Source organism: Alosa alosa, chromosome 2, assembly GCF_017589495.1.
Source record: "Alosa alosa isolate M-15738 ecotype Scorff River chromosome 2, AALO_Geno_1.1, whole genome shotgun sequence".
Taxonomy (NCBI): Eukaryota; Metazoa; Chordata; class Actinopteri; order Clupeiformes; family Clupeidae; genus Alosa; species Alosa alosa.
In genome coordinates, this window is record NC_063190.1 from 10,230,606 (window position 1) to 10,255,855 (window position 25,250).

Below are 25,250 nucleotides of genomic sequence, written 5' to 3' on the forward strand. Positions count from 1 at the left end.
TTAGGCAAAGTACCTGATGCGACGTGAGCTGGTGAGTTCAGGCCTGCTAAAGTTTGATGATAAGCCAGAGAATTACTGGGCCTGGAAAGCATCTTTCCTCAGTTCTACTGATGACTTAAAACTCTCTGCTAGAGAGGAGCTTGATCTGCTATGTAAATGGCTAGGTCCATCATCGTCTGAGCAAGCTAAAAGAATTAGAGCAGTACATATTCATAATGCACCAACAGGCCTCGAGATGTTGTGGCAAAGATTGGAAGATGTTTATGGCTCACCTGAGGTCATCAAAACGCCCTCCTCAAAAAGTTGAAGATTTCCCAAAATCTCAGCCAAAGACAACCACAAACTAAGAGAGCTTGGAGACACTCTCATGGAACTAGAAGCAGCTAGGGCCGATCGGGTACTTACCTGGCCTGTCGATCTCAACACCTCCCCCGGGAGTCAGCCCGATTGTCCAGAAACTACCGCACAACCTACAAGAAAAGTGGATTACTGTAGGATCACGCTACAAAGAACAACATAAGGTGCCCTACCCTCCATTTGTTGTCTTCGCGGAACTTCGCCATTGAACAAGCAAAAACGCCGCAATGACCCCAGCTTTGCCAGCATAACGGAGCATGGTGTGCCATCAAGACAGAAAAAGTGTTTTCCAGTCATCCAGTCATCACGCTGAGAACATCAGTTGCTGTAAGAAAGACTGAAGTCTCAACAAGTAGTGGTGACAGCACAACAACAATTAGCAGAGATGATGATCCTGACAAACAGTGCCCGCTACATAACAAGCCTCATCCACTGAGAAAGTGCCGCAGCTTCAGAAATAAAACATTGGATGAAAGAAAAGCTTATCTGAAAGAAAAGCACATCTGTTTCAGGTGCTGTGCATCATCTAACCATCTTGCCAAAGACTGTGACAAGCCTGTGGAGTGCAAAGAGTGCAACAGCAACAGACACCCGTCCAGCTTACATCCCAAATTCCCCCATGGAAAACTGATGCCCATGTGAGTACTACAGATCATGGCGGAGCCGCAGCAGCTGGAGGTTGTTCCATCGGTGACGTCCAAATGCACTGAAATCTGTGGGAGTGTGAACACTTCAAAATCATGTTCCAAGATCTGTCTCGTCCTGGTGTATCCTGCAGGGCAAAGAGACCAAGCTATGAAGACTTATGCTGTTCTTGACGAACAAAGCAATAAGTCACTTGGCAGAACAGAATTCTTTGAACATTTTGGGGTCAAAGGAGCAGGAGCGAGATACACTCTGAAGACATGCTCAGGGGTGGTTGAGACTGGCCGGGCTTACGCCACCAGTAACTTCATTGTGGAATCATTAGACGGCAATGCCCACATTCCCTTGCCTACTCTGATTGAGTGTGACATGCTACCAGACGACAGGTCTGAAATACCATCACCAGAGGTAGCCAGACATCATCCTCATCTCAAGCACCTTACAGACAAAATCCCAGCCCTGGACCCAGATGCGTCAATCTTACTTCTCCTTGGACGGGACTTAATCCAGGTGCATAAAGTACGAGAACAATGTAATGGGCTTCCCAATGCACCGCTTGCCCAGCTTAATTCGATCTTGGATGGGTGATAATAGGAGATGTGTGTCTGGGAAGAACACACAAAGCCGCCAGTGTCAGCGCTCTTCAGGACCAGTGTGCTAACGAGCGGGCGCCATTCCATCCTGAGCCCATGCACCAGCAGGTTAGTAGTAAAAGAGAAGATTGATAAACCTGTGCCATCCCACATATCCCCAGGTGTTTCTTATGTAGCCAGTGTCAGCTATGAGGTAGACCGCTTTGGGCAGAAATGTGTTTCAAAGAACGCAGCATGACGACAAGCTTGGCATGTCCATCGAAGATGAGCTGTTCCTTGACCTCATGGACAAAGAGGTCTACATGGATGAAGCAAATTGCTGGGTAGCACCTCTCCCCTTTCAGGTCAAACAGGCCGCGTCTACCTAACAACAGACGACATGCTGTCAACCGTCTCACGCCCCTACTCCGCGCATGCTAGAAAAGAAACAAGGCATGAAAGAACACTTCTTCAGTTTCATGCAAGCAATGTTCAATTCGATCAAGCAGAACCCGCCCAGCTGACTGCAGAACAGGAACGTTGGTACCTACCAATATTCGTGTGTCTATCACCCACAGAAAAAAACCAAATACGCGGTGGTGTTCGATTCCAGCCAAGCACGCAGGGCCTCTCTCAATGATGTCCTTCTTAAAGGGCCTGACATGAACAACACACTGCTGGGAGTCCTCATGCGTTTCCGAAAGAGCCTGTAGCGGTTTCGCTGATGTCCAACAGATGTTCTACTGCTTCATCAGTCGTGAAGATCATCGTGATTTCCTGAGGTTTCTGTGGTTTGAAGACAACAACCCAAGCAAGCAGATCACTGAATACCGCATGAAAGTGCATGTTTTTGGGAACTCTCCTTCCCCTGCGGTAGCCATTTACGGCCTGAGAAGAGCGGCCCTGCATGGAGAAAAAGAACATGGTGCTGAACCTAAGCAATTCGTCATGAGAAACTTCTATGTTGATGATGGGCTCACCTCATTCCCTACTGACGACGAAGCCATCTCCATCCTGAAAAGAACAAAAGAAATGTTAGCTGAGTCAAGCATCAAATTACACAAAATAGCCTCTAATAGCCGTGCAGTGATGGATGCCTTTCCTCCTGAAGAGAGAGCCAAAAACCTGGTGGATTTGGAGCTAACTGTAGATCCCTTACCACAGCACCGCAGTCTAGGACTTACCTGGAATTTACAGTCTGACACATTCACCTTCAGTGTGTCCAGAGAGAAGAAGCCATTCACTAGGAGGGGAATCTTGTCCACAGTTAATGGCCTTTATGATCCCCTAGGATATGTGGCACCTGTAACAATCCAAGGAAAGGCCTTAGTCAGAGAGCTGTCCGCTGAACAAACTGAATGGGATGCACCTTTACCAGCACTGAAAGAGGAACGGTGGAGACTATGGACAGACTCACTCTCTGAACTTGAGCAGCTTCAGATAGAAAGACCCTATGTGCCTGTCTCTCTGCGCTCCACAAAATGTAGAGAAGTCTGTGTCTTCTCTGACGCCTCCACCATGGCAATATCAGCAGTGGCCTACCTCAAAGCAACAGACCAAGGAGGTCACACTCACATTGGATTCCTCATGGGCAAGTCAAAGCTGGCTCCACATCCCCCACACACTGTTCCACGGCTAGAGCTTTGTGCTGCTGTCATGGCTGTTGAATTGGCAGACTTAATTACAGATGAATTGGACACAGACATCCACAAAGTTACATTCTACACAGACAGCCGGATCGTATTGGGCTATATCAACAACACAAGCAGAAGGTTTTATGTATATGTGGCCAACAGAGTCGCTCGCATCAGGAAGTCCACAAACCCGGAACAGTGGCGCTTTGTCAGTACAGAACACAACCCTGCAGATCATGGGACCCCGCCAGTGCCAGCAGCCATGTTGAAAGATACCATCTGGCTTAAGGGCCCAGCTTTCTTGTCCAGAGACACATGCTCACAGCCAGAGACATTTGAACTCATAGACCCTGACGCAGACATTGACATACGACCACAGGTCAAAGCTTTCATAACCAAAACCTCCGACGGTGAGCTGGGGACTCATCGTTTCGAACGATTCTCCAGTTGGAAGGCACTCAGTCGAGCCATGGCCAAGCTCATACATAAGGTCAGGTCTTGCACAAAAAGCCAGCCCAGCAAGATAGAGGAGTTGACACAAGCAAAACTAGTGCTCATCAGAAATGCTCAACACAATGTGTTTGCTAAGGAGATGGAAAGCCTTTCCAAAGGAGGTACCGTCTCTAAGTCCAGTCCTCTGAGGAAACTGAGTCCCATTGTGGATACGGATGGCCTACTAAGAGTTGGAGGGCGCATCACCTTGGCGGGCGTACCCTGGGAGGAGAAACATCCAATCATAGTCCCCAAGAAGCATCACATAGCTACCTTATTGGTGAGGCACCATCATGAACAGGTCGCACATCAGGGCAGGCATCTTACAGAAGGCGCTGTGCGCTCTGCTGGACTGTGGCTGATTGGAGGCAAGAGGTTAGTGTCAAGCATCTTACGTAAATGTGTAACCTGTAACAAGCTGAGAGGAAGAATGGAAGAACAAAAAATGTCAAACTTACCTGCTGAACGACTCAACCCAGGTCCTCCGTTCACAAATGTAGGTGTTGATGTGTTTGGTCCATGGACCATAAGCTCAAGACGAACCCGAGGTGGCATTGCAGAGAATAAACGCTGGGCAGTCATGTTCACTTGCCTGGTTACAAGAGCTGTGCATATCGGCGATCGAGTCTCTGTCATCCTCAAGCTTTATAAATGCATTGAGAAGATTCACAGCTGTTCGTGGCCCTGTGCCTCTTCCGCTCTGACCAAGGGACAAACTTTGTCGGGCATGCAAGGAACTTCAAATAAAATCTGAAGACCATGAACTGACTGCTTACCTGCAAGACCAAGGCAGCACTTGGATGTTCAACCCTCCCCACCCTCACACATGGGTGGAGTGTGGGAGCCGATGATAGGCGCCGCGACGCAGGGATATTGGATGCACTGCTGATACAGACAAACACCCCCATCTGTCTCATGAGGTTCTGGTCACACTCATGTCCGAAGTCATGGCCATAATGAACACCAGACCCCTGGTTCCTGTGTCATCCGATCCAGACATGCCCACTGTCCTGACGCCAGCTATGCTTCTAACACAGAAAGTTGAGCCAGTGTCACCACCTCCAGGAGAGTATGACCTCAAAGACCTGTACAACAAGCAGTGGAAACAAGTCCAGTCTCTAGCTGACACATTCTGGAAACGTTGGCGTCAAGAATATCTGGTGTCACTCCAACCAAGGCGAAAATGGCACAAAGAAAAGCCAAACCTGAGAGAAGGAGATGTCGTGCTTCTCAAAGATGGACAAGTCAAGCGAAATGAATGGCCTGTTGGAGTAGTGGTTAATGCCATTCCCAGCAAAGACTCTAAAGTTCGCAAAGTGGAAGTGAAGGTGGTCAAACAGGGTAGCCAGAAGGTGTATTCTAGGCCAGTCTCAGAAGTTGTTCTACTTGTGAAAGGGGAATAGTGTTATAATGTAGTATAACAGGCGGGGAGTGTGCTGTTCTGTTGTTAATTTAGGAGTAGGGAGACCTCTAGTGGTCAAATGCACTTGCAGTAACGTTATTTTGTGCCTGCGGGGTTTCCGTAGTTAGTTCAGAACGACATTGATGAGTTACTCAGACACGTTTTTTACTACTCAGTTTTACATGGCCAGAAAACATTTGCCTGTAAGTATTTTCTCAGTTTTATGATTCCTAGTTACAATGGAAAAGTTCCTCTTGTGTGGAACTTTGTCTATGGACTTTAGTTCGTTTTGAATGATTACCTTTGTCTAACATGCTAATTGTTTACAACCCAATGGAATTCACCATACATATTAACCTTAAGCTAACCCATCCATTTGTATTAAAAGCGTGTAATGTTACGTGATTGTGCACATATTTGCTGTATTCTGAACATATAACTAAGCTATATTTTGTATGTATGCTTAGTTTTACAGTGTTTCCAAGTAAAACATTTAAAAGGAACATCAGCGTCATTCTTGGGGAAACTGTTGTCTGTCTGCCCAGCAAATGTAACCGTCTAACCACCTCACACACGAGCGGGGGCAGAACAATAAGTGTTGGCAAAAAAATGAAAGATGAAAATAATTTGCTATTCTTTTCTATTCTTAACAAGAAAATGTACCATGCATGGCAAAGAGCCTGGGTCACTGTTGTATAGAGCAGAAATAAAGTAGGCGACCACAAGACCAGAAATAACCAACTGACCACAGAGGCAGAAACCAATGACAAGCTACCGGAGTGGAAATAAATGATCGACTACGAAACGGGATATAAACAACTGACCACAGGAGCGGACTTGTAATATGAGCGACAGCCCTGTGCAGTGAGGTCACAGCCCCAGAGGCTCAGGGTGGACTTCCTCAGTCACTGACCTCAGCATCTCTGTTTTTTATGTAATGTTGTGTACTGCAGTCATTTATCCCCCATACACCACACCCTCCCCCCACCACCAACCTTAAAGATACGACTCTTCCGGCCGTGGGGATTATGTCCCCATAAACTGTCTCTTTTACTGTATACGGATGATATTACCAAACCAAATGCAAAGCTTCAGTGAATGAACTGGAGCATTAGGCCCTAGTGCGTGTATGGATGTGTAAACCTGTGCGAAACAGTTTGTGCATGAGAATGGCAACTCTGAAGAAACTCTTCAGTAAGGCGGCTCGGTAAGGCATAAAAGACGAATGAAAGAAGCTGAAAAGACGTGCCATAATAAAACACAACCTAGACACAGCAGTGGCAGCCAAAGGCAGTCACTTTAATTGTCTGGGAAGTCAATATGGATCACCTCCACGTCGCAATTTACACAAGGGTAAAGACTGTGCTGAAGCACAAACTGACACAGAATGTCATAATCTAGAGCTCGTTTCACTGAATACTGAGACACACAAAGCAATTAAAAATAGAAAAAACAGCGACATTCACAACACATGGTCCTCACTGACAATTTCACAAGGCTGACGGAAAGGAGAAGAGGAATCAAAACAAGCCTTGTGTGTTTTTTTTCCTTCCAGCAGATAAGACGTCTACCCATGTTGTTTGCTACGCTGCTTCTAGAACTCTGAGAACAGGAGATACCGGGGCAGATCTGGCGCTGATCCGGCCTGAAGGCTGATGCTCCAGAGTCCACAGCTGTATGGAAACTTTGTCAGAGGCTGTTTACTCAAATAAACGCAGCCAGGTAATTAAAGATGTGCAAAAGTCCAGCAAGTATTTACAGTGGTGGCGCACAACCTTTCAGCTATCAAAAATAACCACCATTATAGTCCGAATTGTTCAGGCTTGACCGTACCTCATATTGATTTTGATGGATTATTAAAGGCCACACCTGCCCATCTCGTAATATCCTGATATTTCTGCCACTGATTTTTATCGCAGAGATTACAGTAGGCTATTATCAGTATTTATGTGGTGGACTCAAGGAAAGCTCTCAGCATAAAAAGAATCTTGCCTCCATGCGCCCATGCCATTCTTAAACTGTCTTCTATAATGGTGATTTACATTACAATAAAGGAGTCCCCTTCTCAACCCCACAGAGACTAACAGTACACACACACACACACACACACACACACAAGCACACACACACAAGCACACACACTCACTCACTCACACAAACATACAAAGACACACACAAAGACATAAACACACACACACACACACAAAGACATAAACACTCACACGTACTCTCTCATCAGTAGGATGCAGATTAGAAGGTCAATCCAGCCATAAACTCTAATCTCGGTGGCTTATACATTATCAGCATTCGAGGGCCGTGGAGGGCTGTGCATCTGGCTGGGTTATAACAGAGGCATCCTGAACAGAGGGCACGTCATGTATATGCTGCTGGAGAGTGACGGACTGCACTTTAAACAAGCCTTCATGCCACAGCTGATGAAGCATTACATGACGTCCCTCCAGAAAGCCGCTGCATTATCGTGCATTTTCAAATCTATTTTTGCCCTCTCTATCTCTTGAGTCATAATATTGTGTTGTGCCCCCCCTCCCTCAACAGTGGCCATCATGACCGATGTCTCTTGGAGAGCTGAGGAGGCTAATTCATGCTTTCCGTGGAAATTAACAGGATCAAATTAACAGGGAGGTAAGGGCCACCCGGGGGAGGGATTAGGTTTCTCCCAAATGGGCGCCACACAGCGCCATGTTGTTAAAACAAAGGGTAACGTCCTTCGCGATTGCCAGCAGACTGTGAAGCAGTAGATTATGTTGTCTCTAATAACCTTTTGTGTTTTCACTAACACATGGAAATAAGGAAGAGGGAGTGGAGTATTAAGACACAAAAACGTGCTAGCACAAATTGAAACACAAACAACCCACAGGCCTCTTCTGCCAATTAGCCAATTACTGTAAGCGAGAATGTGAAGCCTAACAGATGGTTTATTACTGTAAATGTCTGTGTAGCACATCATTTCTCATTTAGATACTTAACCTCCATGTTTATTTAGGAACTCTCTGGATAATGGATATGAGCTCTGGTGTGGTTGCTATGTGCTAGCAGGAGGAGCAGGTAGAAGTTTCTTTTGGCCTGCACCGTGACCCTGCGCAAGAAAAATAACAAACAAAAAATGTTGCCTCCTCCTCCACAACTGTCAGAAGTGTGTGTGTGTACAAATAAGTCAAACGCATTTGCATGTCTTAGACAGCCTCACCGCGCACAAGCTTTGCAGGGGGAAAGACGACAAACTGTGCTAATTCCATTTGGACAGTGAGGCAGAAGCTAATTAGATTAACGTTAAAAAAGTGTCATGTTTTCTTGGATTGTGAAAAGGGTGGTGTGTGTGTGTGTGTGTGTGTGTGTGTGTTGGGGGGTGGGGTGGTGAGGGAAAAAAGCCTCTTGCCGCGTATCCAGACATGGCAGGTGGGCCGTGTAAAGCACCGACTGAGCTTCCCTCTGTTGCCACGGTGATCCAGTAGTGTTGGATCTCCGTCTGTGGTTTATTTAATCTGCGCTACCTCTGTGCATTAATGGCCCCCACGCGCTACACTTTTCAACGTTGTAACTAGCGCTGTATAAACAAACAGCATTGGGAAATACCACTTAAAGCCTCCCCTCCTCTCCTCTCCTCTCTTTTTCCTCTCTTCTCCTCTCATAGCCAGACACCAAGCCATATTATGCATAGACTTTCTCTTGAGTCATCTCAATCACACTGAATTATGAGTTATTGGATGATCTCATCAACCATTTATTGCAGAGTCTAGAATGAGTGAAGATCAGTGAATAAATAAATGTATGTTGGAAACGAGGATATGACGTGAAAAAAGGCGACTCACACAGTGACACTCAAGTTACAGTCTAAGAAGATGTGTGAGAGCGGAAACTAACTGACCAAAATGGCTAAGTGATAGATTTTTCATTGTCAGTGAAGAAGGTGGTCAATATGAGTTAGGATGACAGACATGCACACTCATACACAATACATTATGATCATTGAGGGCAATAAAAGTACTTCACACACTTCAAAACCAACATGCACATGCACATTCTACATACACACAATCTTTCAGCCTTATACACACACTCCAGTTTGAAATGAGTGAAAATCCATGTCTAAGATAGAATAAAAAAGCTAAGCAGTTAGAAGGTGTGTGCCTTCAAAATGGCTGACTGCATGATAGATTGTTCCCTTTCAGTGACGAACGTTGGTCAATAAGCTTGCATGCACGTCTAGTAAAAACAGATATTTGAAGCCGATGCAGTAGCCGCTCCGTGTGAAACTGCTCTCTTTTTCGCAGGGTCTGGCAGCACCTTCTGGAAGAGTCTGCCACCACTGATGGATGGCTTACAGGTATTTCTGGAATCAGTGATGATTTGGAAATTGAGTTCAGGTGGGAGGTAATAGGGTGGTAAATGAGTTAGTGAGACGTTTCATAGATACAAGCGAGCAAGAAGAGATATCATTCCCGCACACTTAAGCGCAGAGCACCTGAGTGTGTGTGTGTGTGTGTGACTGTTAAATCTCTTTAAAGATAAGTGTGTGTGTGTGTGTCATTGCAGTTCTGTGAATATGAACGTGTGTGTGTGTGTGTGTGTGTGTGTGAGGGCTGCAAGATTGTGGGTGAATGTGGATGTGCAATATAGCATGCATTTTACTTCTGAAGTGTGCATGATTGCATGTGTTTTATGCCTGCAAGGGTTGTGTATGTATGTGTGTGTGTGTGTGTGTGTGTGTGTGGAGTGTATGTGCATTTTAACTAATGAGGTTTGTCTGTGTAGAACATGGGGTGCAGAATCCTCTCAAGTGTTCATATCGACTTTACACACAAACTCCTTTAATGATGATGCTGTTTAAATTGCTCCATTGATTTTAATGCAGCAATTACATCTTTAGTGTATGAGAGTCAATATGGTGGAGAGAAATACAAATGGATGAGAGTGAGCAGGCTATATTCCAGTGATTTTTCTATGCGACTTAAGTGCTTGGGATCTGTGACCACCACATTTCTCCAAAACATATTCAATCAATATCACTGGGAAAATCTTTTTAAGCCGTGATATATTGCTTACACTTACATACATTGAAAGCAAACACATGGTACCCCCCACCTCACAGTACACACCACACCATGCCGTTTGCGAGGCTGCATCGTTCCGACCCCCACCACGGCAGAAAAGTCCTTCGGACACGATTCAATCTTGCCATCGATTTGCACCTTCCTTTTTTTCCTGCCTTCATATATATATATATATATATATATATATATATATATATATATATATATATAAATGAGTGTCTTCGGCCTCATCCTTTCAGAGCACTTTGAAGCTGCTATCGGAGAGTGCTGAGAGTTGTGAGACGTGGCTTATGGGCAGATTGTTTTATTACATGGGCTGTGGAGGTTTGGAGGGGGGAGCATGGCTAGCTGACAGTGTTTAATTGGAGGGAGCACTGAAAGGCAGCCGTCCCTGCCGCTGGTTTTATTTCTAATTGCCAACAGCACAGCGCTTAACGAAGCGAGCACAGAGAAAGAGCGTGGGTGAAGGGAAAGTGAGGCCAGGTTTCCATGGCAACAGCAGATCAACAGCGGCAGTTGCCGAAGGGGTAGTTTCATCTTGAAGGAGGGAGAAAAAGAAAGTGGGGGTTATGGGCGCGCGTGCACACACACAAACACACACGCGCACACACACCACACACACACACACACACACACACACACAGCGTAGTATGTTACTGCATACTGATGCAAAGTAACAAATGACCCCACAAAACTGCCATTAAAACTCATTAACTTTTTTTTACTCTCAGTGGAATTTTTCATTTTCTTCCTTTATTGTTATTATGATTATTATGATTATGAATATTATTATCATTATTGTTATTATTAATAATAATAATGGTAGTAGTATTAGTATCATTAGTAGAGATAGTAGTAAAATAATAGCAATGCTGGAATAGTTTGTAATAGCTGTAACACTAATATAATAATTATTTTTGTCAGTAGTGTGAGTATCGTCATTAACACATTGCCTGTTTGACTGTTTATGTGAATGTGCCTAAATAGCTAAACGGCAGTGGTTGCTCACAGCATCACTCTAGCCACCACTGTGCCTTAGCCACACACTAATGGGACCGTGCCTGTTTCTGTAAACCCCTATCTCCATTATGCACCCCTCCACATCTCTGGCTGTTGAGCCCTTACTGAAATCCAGCTCATCAATCTGTCAGCTTCCCAGAGCCTTGTGGTCTGAGATGGAGCTGCGTCTCACAGGAGCATTAATGCCTTTTGCGTCATCGCCTAGTAGCCCTGCTATCGAGCACGCTGCAGTTTCCCCTCCATCCAGAGGGGGTCAGTTTGGACCTCCATAAATTCCAATGCCACACGCCTGGCAAAGCCCAGCCTGCAGTACGCCTCCGTTTTTTGGGCTACGTTTCAAACATTTCAGCCAACCATCTATCACAGAGGCCCTATATTTATTTATTTATTTATTATTTATGATGTTATATCCCTGACAATGTGTTTCCCATTTATAATGCCGATTTTATTGCTGTTATTCATCTCTTGGTCTCGGATTTCTTTTCATCTCTGTGAGTTCGAACATTCTCATACTATGTGAATTACTCCCTGGGAAGCATCAGTGCCAAATGAAATCCACACTGATTTATTGTCTTTCATCTCTGTGGCATCATCTTTACCGTAGGGTGTTTATAGCACTGTAGAGGATTGCCTGGGCCCTAGGTCTGCACCTTCTGTCAGCTACGCTTTTCTTCACCCGCGACGTGCACGACTGATGCAAGCATGTAGATGCCGTTAAAAAACAAACAGACTGTTCCGGAGAACTACATCAGCAGATGTGGTGGCAAAACGGAAGTCCCTGGCTTTGCCATATGACACTAGCTTCTTGCAAATCTTTGGGCATTCTGCCCTTTGACATTATTAAACCCCCAGTAGGTTTAAATCACTTAAGTTCCATTTTTGAAAAAAAGAAAAAAAAGAACTTGTAATATGCTGCATTCATTCCAACTAAATGACAAGTTGAGCACTTTCATTATGCAGTCCTTCAGAAATCACTCACTTGCCACAAAGACTTTTTTTGTTTCCAGAGCTCATTTTATTACAAATTCTTTCTTCTTTTTAAGGAGGACTTATTACAAGGGTTCGTTTTTTTTTTCTTCCTCAACATGCGAAAAACAGAACAAAACAGAACACGTGGGAATCAAACAAACAGGTAGGATCCGACAATCCACTGTTCACAATTAACATAAAATCCAATAAGCCCTCGGGAGGAGTGGGGAGCCAGTGATTGACGACAGTGCAGGCATAAGACGGCCACATTCACACTGACTCTGCAAAGATCAATCCAACCAAGGCAAGATGTGCACATTTCAATAAAACACTTTTACATTTTTTATATGCCATCGGCTTTTTGTCATAAGATTTTAAAAAGCTTCACTTGCATGTACATAAAACTGTACAAAAAAACATGGCATCACAAGCAGTTTTTTATCCTATATAAATATAACCAACAATTAGGATTACGAGTGCGTACACTCCTGCGAAGACATACTTCAAGGCAGCTGTCTTGATTTCAGGTGAACTGTGACGAAAATGGATTGTGCAGTGACGTTCAATTCGTTTGGGGGGAAGGGGGAGGCGAAAGAGGGGTGGTGAGGGTGAATAGGTGGGGTGGGAGTGGGGGGTGGTGGGGGTCTCTTGGAGAAAGGGGGGGGGGGGTGGGGTCTGTAATGGGAACCAGCACTAACATCTCAGCAAGAACAGTAAACAATTTCTACCAATTATTCTTTGGAATTCATGCTTAACTCACTGCCTGCCTGACAGTGCACACGGGGGACATGGAAATCTATGTACAGTACACCTCCAGAAGATGCTTCGCCACAAATAGCTTTTGCTTCTGTTTTTCCCTTCAAGGAACTCCACTCTGGTAGCCAGATAAAGGGAAAAAAACTAAATGCGATCAGATCACATCCTCAAACTAGAGACAGCACAAAGTCAAAAGAGAAAATACACTATTCGAATAAACAACAGCATCAGGTGACTCATTATAGATCACTCTGTCCTTCAGATGCCTTCAGGCATCATGTGTGATTGAGGCGCAAGTTGGATTTCATCCCAAAGTGAAATCCCAGATGTTTAGGCATGACTTCCAACATGTGGATGGAAAATGAAAGGCTCGGGCTGGAATATGAATCGAAGTGAACTGATGATTTATGAAACTGGCCAAAGCCATTCGGATTGGGATGGAGGCGAATGACAATGAGTCTTGCCTCATGCCTCTTGACCCAAGACATGGCTACTGAGCTTCAGCTCGAATTGAAAACTGGGCAAATTAGGCTCGACCGTTCCAAAAGAAGTTTGGAAATAAATGATTCCGACATCAGCTGAGTGAGTTGAGGGGGAGTATTAAGTTGGGTCACGATCTTATGCAGCCTGCTGGTTCAGGTCACTGATCTTGAGGAGAACTTGCTGGCCTCGCGTTATGTGGGTGTCAATCCTCTGTGAACTGGCCTGAGACTGAACATGGAGGGTTAATTACCAAAGTATCATGACTCCGGCTGGATTTCTTTTTACTATCTCAGTCACTAAATGGCTTTGAAAACGGTATAATGTGCTTTATGTCCTCCAGGCAGGATAATCACTTGCCTTATTTAATCACGGCCCTGTCCAGTAATTTCCATATGCCTCGGCTTTAATTATTCGCCCGCGCGGTGCCGTGGGCAGCACGATGAGGTGAGCTTTAAATGATTGTGGTGGTTTTGCTGATGGACCGGGATTATCCCGGCGCTCTGTGTGCTCGCTCGAGGGGTGGCTGCCGCTCGCGAGTGCCCCCCACGCTGGATTCATCACTCACTCTAATTAAGAAAACGTCCACCCAGGGCCTCCCAAGCATCAGACGCCAGCCAAGCAACCCCCCCCCACAAACCTGCGGACCTCTCACAGCTGAATAAGTATGCACTGGGGGCTGATACGTAAGGTACATCCGGGGGAGAGAGAGCGGAGTTAGTGATGCTGAGAAGGATACACACTTGACTGCTGCTTGCTATGCGGAGGAAAGAGCTAGCATGATATGATAGCACACACATAGTCACCTACCAACACCACCCCACCCCCCCCCTTTCACGTGTGCACTGGAATACATAAGCCTTAGAAAACACATAAGGAGCCCATCATATGGGGGAGGATTGAAACAAACCATATTTATTTCATTGTGTTTCATTGTGTTATAATGGCATTGAGAGAGGCTCTGTTTCCTGATCCTAATTGCACAACTAGTCACGATACACTGGAGCACCAGCCCACAAAGACGTCCTCTAAGTCCTATTGAATAACCAGGGGTACAGTGAGAGCTACAACCACTGAACAGGTCAAAACGTCCTCGCCATGCTGCTTACTTAGATGGGTGACCTCCTGACTGTCTCTAAAGGAAATACACAATGGTGAAGAGAACTGTGATGCGTTTCTTTAAAAATCATCAATGCACTCTATATGCAAAAATATATTACGATCTTGTATTGTTGTTGTATTTTTTTTTTTCGTTTTCTGTTCAAATTTTTATATTTTCTGATTACCTTTCATGCAGACTTATGACATGCCAATGAAACCGAGCGAGGTTATTTGTTTGAATTTTTCAACATGGTCACAAAAGTACATATTTTTAAGGCAGTTATTCATTTGTCCTATTTAACAAAAAAAGGCATGTTCTTTTTTCCCTCAAGACAACAAGTCCAACCATTGTGTCTTCCCTTTTCACATGATTCAAAGTAAAAGAGAAGTCGATGATTTTCCACACATCGCTGTTCACCATGCTCACAGCAGATCTGGACAGGCCGAGGTAGAGTCTGTGAAACAGTCCGTCGAGCTTGTGTCCTTTCAGATCTGAGCGAGATGGAGAGAGGGACAGAAACAGAGAAAGAGACGGAGGAGAAAAAACAAGAGTGTTCCATGGCCCTTTGGATTTTCCACAATTGGCTCACTGGCGTCGGGCTTAGCCAGGAGACGTGTTTACATTGCAACACTTAAATCACTCTAGCGGAGATGTGCCATACTGCCATGGCCACTCCTGACTGCAGAGCAGCCTGCAGAGGCGATTAAATCTGCCGTCCAGTGTCCATGTGGAGGGAGAGGAAAAAGACTGATAGGGAGTGATAGAGAGAGTGAGGGAGAGAGACAGAGATAGAGGGAGAGAGAGAGAGAGAGAGAGAAAGAGAGAGAGAGAGAGAGAGAAAGAGAGAGAGAGAGAGAGAGAGAGAGAGAGAGAGAGAGAGAGAGAGGTCACAGTGTTTCAGCTGAAGTGCCAAACACCCACATTCTGCGGCGAGGAAAAAGAAAAAAAAACGAACAGGTCTGTCCACAGGAAAACAGAGATGAGTGAGCATCAAGTCACCAAGCACCTCTGTCAGCAGGGTCAGCCAATGAGATTTCATCAGAAAAGCCATCTTGAGTCACCCGCCCTGGCCACGGCTAAAGGTCCTACTATCACCATAAAGAGCGGGCACAAAGAAAAAAAAATATTGTTAGAAAAAGAGAGAAAGAGAGCGGAAGGAATGCTCAGGCCTTTGATGTTTTGTTTTTTTCTTTTTCTCTCTCCTCAGTTTGACCCTGACGTAAATATACTCTATGTACAACTTACAAATATATTTACAGCACTGGTCTACAAACAACACCTCATCTGATGTGATGAACGACAAAGAGAGAGAGAGAGAGAGAGCATTTATCTTCCTTGATGCGTCACGGCACATTGTCCTTATAGCGTCTCTAACATCTTGCTATGGCACTACAGAATTCACCACACCACTGCCAGAAAACATTCCACTGGGCTAGTGAAGCTACAGCAGAACAGGCTAAAATGTTGGTAAAACGTTTTTTTTTTTGTCCTTTTTGTGTACTTTTTGATAATATTGATTTGACACGTTTTATTCACCATAATTATTAACCCAATAAAGAAACAGAATACTCCAATAAATAAATAAATAAATAAATTCATTAATCAATACATACATAAATAAAGACCAGAAATGAATAAATAAATAAAAAAGAAATCATGTACATGAGGACACGTTGGTCCGGTGATTCAGAGCCAACTCGTACTGCTTTAGCTGAAAAGCCATAGCAATAGTTTGTGTTTTTGATGATTAGCTGATGATGTTGTTATTGTTGTTGTTGGCTTAAAGAGAGCTCGTTTCCCCTCTGTGTATTTGGAGGGGGCGCCCCTGGCGGCCGTATCCGTTTAAAATCACAACTGAGAAACTGGTGGAGCTGTTGTTGTTGTTGTTGCTGTTACTGCTGCTGCGTTCTCACAGGTAGATTTCCCGCTTGGAGGTGTGGCTGGAAGGCGGGCTGGTGGGCGGGTAATCGCTGGCCACGCTCAGCGGCACCTCCTCCAAGGGGCAGTCCTGGCTGGGGGCATGGCCGCCGACGCCGACGCCGCTGGAGTAGGCACTGCGGGAGGGCGGGATGCGGGGCCTGGGCTCCTCCACGCCGCTGACCCCGCCCCCACCACTGCCCAGCCGGGCGCTGCCGTTGGCCAGGCGCCCCAGACTCCCCCTCTCCTGGTAAGGCACAAAGGTGGAGAGCTTCGGTGGGTTGCGTGTCTTGCGGATGGGCGAGGGCTGTCCGGGCATCCAGCAGGCGTCCGAGTGGCCGAGCTCGCTGCACTCCTGGGTGCAGTTGCCCGTCATAGCCACGTCTGGCAGAGAGCGGATGTCTGTCAAAGAGACAAGAATGATAATAATAAAAAAAAACATTTACTTCATTTGAGATGACACTGGACATACATGAAGACATCTTATACATCGACTGACTGCAGAGACAAGACATGTTTTTTATCCTGTCCTTCTTTCCATCAGTGAACACTTCTGTGTTCTTGTTACGAGTGATTCACTTTTTGCTTCCTTTTGCGGCGCACAGGAGTGAAAAAAGGGTTATCACAAGCGACACTTGTTACAGTGCACTATGCAGTGGTTGCTATGAGCTGTAGTGGTTGTGAGGAGATGTGTAGTGGTTGCTATGCGCTGTACAGTGGTTGCTAGGGGCTGATTAAAGTATGGTATGCTCTGTGTAGTGGCTCCTACGACCTGACAGTGTTTGATAAGTGTTGGCTGGTACTTTCCCTTTGTGGTTCCTAGGTCTTGAATAATGATGCCATTAGAAACAGTTGCTAGGTGCTATGGTTGCTAGGTGTGGGGCGGTGGTTTATAGCCACTGATAAAATGTTGTTTTGTACTGGAAATTCGACAAAGTCATTTTGGTACTTTGTGCTACTTGCTGTGTCCTATTTAAATGGCACACAGCACACACACACACACATACACACAGATAAATAATATTTTTTGACTTACACACACACAAGCATAGGGATGAACTGCAACTGGCATGTGTGCATTGCCACACAAAGTTACAACTAATACACACAGACCACCCACCCAACACACACACACACATACTGATACAGTCTCACTACTGTGTGGTATTAAATGGGATCCATCACCCTTAAGGCAAATCCAATGTTATGGGTTATTGATTGGCAGGTCTGAAATTAGTGTATGTCCCCGATTGCCATCCATTATTCCATTCCTCACTCTGCAATTAATTAAATCGGGCCAAAACCCAGTGACCTCATTTCTGCACCCAGATCCACAGACCCCCTCACACACTCTCACTGTTGCTGCTGCTGCTTCCTCTCACTATTTCATGCACAATGTTTGTGCCTTACAAAGTTGCCAGACAGAGCCGCTGCCTGACAGCCTCCTATTTCTCAACCTTTCCACATATTATGGTATTTGCATGATGTTATGAATGCTCACGTATAGTATGTGTAGGGGGAAATGGCAACACTACAGAATGAAAATACACTGTGCTTACAAGGTTTCCACACATAACTAATACGGGACCATTAAAAGAACAAAGAAATGACAAGAAATTACAGAATGTTATAATAGGCACTATGCTGGGGGCTATGCACAATCACAGTGATCAGTTGTCAGTAAGTAATGGACAATACAAATATGCATTATAGTATAAGTACATACACTCGTTTGATCCCGCGAGGGAAATTTGGTCTCTGCATTTATCCCAATCCGTGAATTAGTGAAACACACACAGCACACAGTAAACAGACAGTGAGGTGAAGCACACTAATCCCGACGCAGTATGCTGCCTGCTACAGCGGCGCTCGGGGAGCAGTGAGGGGTTAGGTGCCTTGCTCAAGGGCACTTCAGCCATTCCTACTGGTCGGGGTTTGAACTGGCAACCCTCCGGTAATCAGTCCGAAGCACACAGACAGAGGTGGACGCTGAGCTTATGGCCAGATGATGGTTAGTGATATAGCCTTTCAGAGATTCCAGTATGACAGTAGGGCTCATTGGCTATTGGGTGAATCATGAGCTCCATCACCATCACCACCTCACAGGTTTCCCCTGCCATCCAATTGAAATTCACATTCACTGTCTCCATCTCCTTCAGACAGGACTCTCATTCTCCTCCTCTCCTCTCCTGCTGCATGGGGAATGGCTGAGGTGAGAGAAGTGGAGGAGAAGGGGAAGGCAGGAATGAGGATAAAAGATGAAGAAGCAGCGAGCAGGAGTGTGGAGACACTTAAGTGTGTTAAAAGCAATGTACAGATGGCTGCCTGTAGGCAAGGGGGTTGGGGGGTTGCAGGGAATACGCCTCTGCTTGCCTTGACCCCACATGCAGCATTAATGAATTCATAAAAAAAAGAACGAACAGTGTGTGTGTGTGTGTGTGTGTGTGTGTGTGTGTGTGTGTGTGTGTGTGTGTGTGTGTGTGTGTGTGTGTGTGTGTGTGTGTGTGTGTGTGTGTGTGTGTGTGTGTGTGTGTGTGTGTGCAACTCTACAAGTGTGGCATGACGGATGGGCTTGGTGCAGAGCCGCACAGGAAACCACTTCGGTGAGCCTCTATCAAATAAAACACCAACCGAAAACGACAAAAAAAAAACCTTGCCTTCCCCCTTCCAAACAACAACAAAAAAATAGTTGAGCAAACGCATGGCGGACACTGTAAATACATCAAAAGGAAGTCCAGAGGAGGTTAACGGAGAAGACAGCCGCAGCAGGGGAGCATGGGAGCTTGCTTTATTTCCTCCCAGAAACCTTTTCCTGTGGAATATAGCCTAGAATAAATCAGCTCTGCTCGTGGAACAAACACATTAGAGTTCTTGGCCATGTGTGTTAGTGACGGGGAAGCATGTGTGTGTGTGTGTGTGTGTGTGTGTGTGTGAGTGAGTGTGTCAGCCACACACCACACACTCATAAGGCTTTTGTAAAAAGGGATGCCAAGGGGAACGAGAGCGAGAGAGAGAGAGAGAAAGGGAGAGGAGGGAGAGAGAGAATTGGGTGAAGTGCAGAACTGCCAACTCTGGATTTAAGGAGGAGGCTGATTGGATTTAGAGAGCAGGTGATTGGGTTTGGAAGAGAAGGTGACTCAATGGCATTTTCTCTTCCGTTGAAGCACATCCTCAGCAAGCTGCTCGCTCACATTCTTGACACACAAATACACACACAATGCGTCCCCCCTCCAACCCCCACCCAAACCAGAAAATGGAAACCCTCTGTCCTTCTTTCTGAAAAAAAAATGGAAACCCTCTGTCCGTCTTTCTGAAAAAAAAAAAAAAAAAAAAAAAAAAAAAAACAATAAACCAAAAACAAAAAACAGAAACAATAGACAGGTGCTTCATATCTCTTTCTTGTCTTTCACTCAATCATGCAGGAGTGGGAATCATTTCGTCTCTCCTGATTCTTCCCGAGTTCGTCTCCATTGTCCACCGTTCCGTGCCTGACCCCAAAGCCTTACCGCCTCCTGCTGTCCCCAGTGATGGACACCACTGTGTGTGTGTGTGTGTGTGTGTCTGTCTGTGTGTCTGGGTGTGTGTGTGTTCAGCCCGCCTGGCACGCTTCAGAGTGTGGCGGCTTCTCGCACAGCTGGCTTATCCGGCCGCTGGCTCTTGGGGGCTCGTGTGCTAACGTGCGCTGGGGTTTGCACGAGGCTTGCATCAGAGTGCCTGTGGGCCACAGCCTCCGTGGCAGGTTTCCTCTCCTCTCCTCTCCGTCTGATCCTCTGCCCATGGGCGCGCGCGTGTGCGTGCATGCACACAGGGCCGGCTCAAGAAGATTTTGGTGGAGGGGACTCAGGGTCTGTGTGTGTGTGTGTGTGTGTAAGTGTGTTATGTGTGTGTGTGTGTGTAAGTGTGTTATGTGTGTGTGTGTGTGTGTGAATGTGGGCAGGTGGTGGTTTTGGCGGTGTAGGTGGTGTTGATGTTGTTGGATTTCTGTAATGTCTCAAAGGCTGTCTATGTCTGTGTGTGTGTGTGTGTGTGTGTGTGTGTGTGTGTGTGTGTGTGTGTGAGTGTGTTTTGTGTGTGTGTGTGTGTGTGTGTGTGTGTGTGTGTGTGTGTCTGTGTGTGTGTCTGTGTGTGTATGTGTGTGTGTGTGTGTGTGTGTGTGTGTGTGTGTGTGTGTGCGCATGTTTGATTTCATACACCGTCTGCCTGCCCCCTCTCTGCCTACCTGCAGCGCCTCAGTGCACCAGTGCACACTAATCAAGTGGAAATTACCGGACACTTTGTGGATGAGTGCGCCAGAGCGGGATAAAGAGGCGGTCAGCCACAAGATCACTGGACAGTCCTTGCGCGCTGTAATCAGATGGACTAAATTGGAACGAAACACTATTTATTTTTTCAACCAAATTCGGCACATCAGTTTTTAATAATCAGGTATCCCACAACTGAGAGTCATTTCTGAGCTCTAGCCTATGCTAGATATCTTTGTGTGTGTGTGTGTGTGTGTGTGTGTGTGTGTGTGTGTGTGTGTGTGTGTGTGTCTGTGTGTGTGTGTGTGTGTCTGTGCGTGTGTGTTTGTGAGTGTGTGCACACGCTTCATTCTGCCTTTCATTTTCCTCCATAGTTGTCTCCCAATGAGGAGACGCCTGAGAGTTATGACGTGCCAGATCTGCTATCACATTGTGTCCCTCAGTGTAATAAAATGGGAAGAGCTTGCACATCATATTTTTTTTTCAGCGCTGAGGACAAAGAAAGAGAGAGGGAGAGAGACAGAGAGAGGAAGCGGGAGATTGCTAAGGGTACAAAAGAACAGAACACCGGCTTGATTAAAATATGGCTGCGATTCCGTTGTTTTGATTAAACCTAATTTGATATTATGACTTGATTACACACAAATTCACAATGTGACAAATGGAGGGGAAGAGAAGGAGAAATAAATCAGAATGGAGAATGAGGTGGAAAAGGAACAGACAAGTAAGATCCTGCCGACTGGTGGCGGCAAGGAGGAAAAGGAAACGTCATCAGCAGCAGAGAAGTGTTACGACATGTCATTAGAAAGCAGACACAAGCCCACTAAGTGACGAACAAATTAATAGATGGATGGATGGATGGATGGAGGAATGAACAAATGAACAACATAGACATCCAGACTTCTTGATAGAACTTTCGCATAAGCCATTGTTGGTGTTGAACTCAGCTAATCTGAGTGTGTATAATGCAACCACAAAAAGCGTCTAAGTGTATAATGAGCAAAAAGTTCTGGCAGCACTTTGGAACAGCAGGTGAGCACTCTGCAGAGTTTGTAATGATATATGAGAGCTGATTTGTGGGAGGTGAGAGAGATGTCCTGAAATGCTCTACTGAGTCCACGGGAATCTGTGCACACACAGACGTCACCATCATCCACTGATCGGCGTGGCACTCGCCGCAAATCCTTGCCACTTCTGAGAAGGTTTTTGTCAAGCAAATCTCCTTGCCTGTGAATATTTCATGGTCATGAAGAAATGAAAATAAAATGAAGAAGGGCCTTAAAAAAAATTCTAATTTCTAATTGCACACAAGTGTGGTCTGGTCTTTTTCGTCTTGTATTGCTAGTAAAAAGGCAGTGACTTTGGTGGGCTCTGTTGGGGCTGTCTGCTTTAGGGTTTTCAGAAGGCCAGATTCCCCCTTCCTCACTGCTCCTGTCTGAAGTCTGATCCCCCACCTCCCCCCTCTAGCATATCTCTGACAGACTTTTATTCTGAAGTGTAAGAGGTTAACACGATTGCTTCTTTCTTTTTCCTCTTCTCCAGGAGGCCTTGGTATCCTCTCGGAGATAATGGGAATAACAAAGGCTGGTTGATAACTGAGGTGAATTAGGGAGAAAACAGCAGCGAAAATCCCCACCCTCCACTCCGCCTCACCAACCGCCCCTCTCTGTTCGCCAAACCGCAAGAAAAAAGGTTGAGCAAAATGAAAACAAACATTCTCATTGTTTGATCATGTTGTGTTTTGCTCAAGGCTCAACATCTTGTGAAGCGAAAAGTCTGTGGAGGGGAGAAACTCTCGTTGGCTGAAAAGCGCTGATAATTGGTGCTGCAGACTCTCGGGTGTTGGCTGTAGCCACACTGATGGCTTGGCGATGCGGTGGTATTATTTGGCCGAAGCACAGTCGTATCTGGCGACAGCATGGGAGATCTTGGCAGCGTCGGACTTAATTTACAACAGTGTTATTTTGATTAGGTGCTGATTCGGTGAGCTGTGAAACGCGTTGTCGGAAGCTTGCCTCGCTTTGGAACCATGCTTGCTTCCGCCATCTCTCCCAAAACCCTCTATCTCCCGCCATCTCTCTCTCTCTCCCCCGCCATCTCTCTCTCTCTTTCTCTCTCTCTCGTTTCTTTTTTTTCCTCTGGAACTGGCACATGGCTCACCTCCTTCTCGAGAAGGCAGGTGCCATGAAGCAGAGTGAATTGTGGGATACCCTCCACTGGCTGAGAGAAACTGTTATGGGGCCGGAGCGGGCCGGCTCTCCTCGGAGCCTGGCCGCAGAAATCAGGAAGTGCGTGTCAGACCCACACAGTTCCAGTCCCTCAAGTGCCATCTATCATGGCGGGGGCAGTGAACTAGTTAGACTGTGCTCCAATGGCTTTCAGTCCGGCAGTCACACTGAGTGAGTGAGAGAGGGAGGAAGAGAGAGAGAGGGGGAGTGAGGGAGGGAGAGGGGGAGTGAGCCAAAGGACTCTAAGGGAGGATGGGGTGGACTGGGCAAGTAGAGGGAAGGAGAGAGGGGGCAGTGTGTGGTGGTGGATGAAGGTTGGGAGAAGGGGGACGAGGGGGGTTCTGGGCAGAAGGAGATGGCTTTGGGGAGGAAGGGCCACTAAAGACCTCTCTGGCAGGCCTCTGCCCAGCGGCACCAGGCCTGGGTTGAAGCTGAGCTTTGGGCAGTCGAGGTTCTGGAAGAAGCCTCAGCAAGGCCTGCTCACTACCTGCTCTGTGATCCCAGTAAGGGGTCTGGGACTCCCAGTACAAGGCAAGATGAAGTGAGAATGGGATAGGAAAAAACAAAGTGAAAGAAGAGAGGGAAAGAGAGAGAGAGAGATGGGGGCAGAGACCGATAGAGAGCAGAATTGCCACATGCTCTTTCTGATCCTCTAATTACCCTCCTCTAGCTCGGCAGGACCCCTTTGGTGGAACTGCATAGGGGATGCATGGCAGTGAGTGTGCACCTCTCTTTCTCTCCTCTCTCCCCCTTTCTTCTCTCTTTCCCTCTCTTTTCCCTCTCTCTCCCTCTCTCCTCCTGTGTGTGTGTGAGCTGGGGCGCAGCGAGCTAATGGACACATTATTCTCCCCTCCTCATTATCGCCCTCATGCTCCCTCTCTCTCGCTCCCCGTCTCTCTCTCCCTCCATCTCCATCTCTCTCTCCATCTCTCCATCTCTTCCACTTCTCCCGCACCTCATCACATCCGAATCGTCCGGCTTTGGCCAGACTGTCCCTCTGGACAGCCCATGCATATATAAACCCTCTCTGAGCTCCGCACTAGACACAGCGCTGAGTGATGCTTCTCTCCTCTTAAAAGCAGTGCAAGTCCACCGAGGAAAGCCTCACGGCCCTGCCGGTGCAGGCAATGATCGACTACTTTTTTCCCTGTTAGGAATTCTACCTAAAAATCACACTTAAGAGTCTCAAAAGCATATTAAAGGGGCCTCATTACACACCAGGAGACTAGCGTCTGTTGCTTTTACTCGCTGTCCCAGGCCAGATACTTCAAATAATCAGTCATCCTCAATTCTCCTCTTTGAGACGATTTCGGAAAGGTATTAATTTAACAATTGTACCTCTGTACCTCTTTGACGGCCTCAATTGCTCACTCTCAGAATGTGTAATATTGAAATTTCAGAAAAACGGGGTGCTGTGTGTGTGTGTGTGTGTGTGTGTGTGTGTGTGTGGAGGGGTGTGTGTGTGTGTGTGTGTGTGTGTGTGTGTGTGTGTGGAGGGGGCTGTTCTTTGATCAGTCCTCTTCATCCTGTAGTCGGTGCCTTGAATACCTCTGCTCTAGCTGTGATGCCATCTTATGGATTCAGCGTACAACAGGAGGTAACCCACCAGCCGGTGTATGATGAAACGTTGGGAAAATCTTTTGAAGGAAATAGCGTGTAAGTAGCAGACATTGTCATGAAAATGCATGTTTTTGTGCCACTCTTGTGCCGCGATCAGCCGTGAATTACGGAGTTAGAAATGGCTGCCAAGGCGTGCAAGAGAGAGATAGACACAGAAAGAGAGAGAGAAAGCAAGAGAGAGAGAGAGAGAGAGAGAGAGAGAGAGAGAGAGAGAGAGAGAGAGAGTAAGGGCAAAGGAAGAGCTCCTTGACTTGCTGTTGATCCCTTCCTACAGAGATAATCATTTGATTTTATCGCGGCACAATCTGACAATTAGGGCCCTTCTTCTCTGTCCTAAGTCAGGCAGTTTGGATGATATTAAAGCTCCTCGTATTGCCTGCTATCTTTAGGGCACATATATCTTTTTACAGCCATTTCAGCCTGCTCTGAAGTACAGCACATCTCTTCCTGTGTATTACAGAATAAGGATTGGGTGAGTTCAGGCTCTTATACGAATGCAGACTCGGCAGAAAGGAGTGTGGGAAATCTACGCTAACTCGAGGGCAGGTGTCGGGGAAAGAAGGGAAAAGAGAGCCACCAGGAGACCTCCAGAAGCATTAAAATATATCCATAACGAGTCGGAGCTCTCGCTTCAAATTCAATTCCCCTGTCCCATTAATGCTCTCTAAGAGAAGCTATGTTGAATCATTATCCTTAATGTCAACGGTTTGAGCCAGAGAGGAAAAATATTTTAAATTCTGCTA

General features: G+C 46.1%; 1 protein-coding gene across 4 annotated transcripts in view; it reads right to left on the bottom strand.

Moving 5' to 3' along the window:
* Positions 1 to 25,250, bottom strand: part of pcdh1a (protocadherin 1a) — a 92,480-nt gene that overhangs the window by 9,865 nt on the left and 57,365 nt on the right. For 2 of the 4 annotated variants that reach the window (XM_048237429.1, XM_048237428.1), the window contains exon 5: positions 14,635 to 16,820. The exons of the other annotated variants lie outside the window; for them this stretch is intronic. In XM_048237429.1, the coding sequence (XP_048093386.1) occupies positions 16,411 to 16,820 (410 nt within the window). In that variant the 3' untranslated portion in view covers positions 14,635 to 16,410. Of the gene's footprint in view, positions 1 to 14,634; positions 16,821 to 25,250 lie in introns of those variants that run through there. 4 annotated transcript variants of the gene reach the window in all.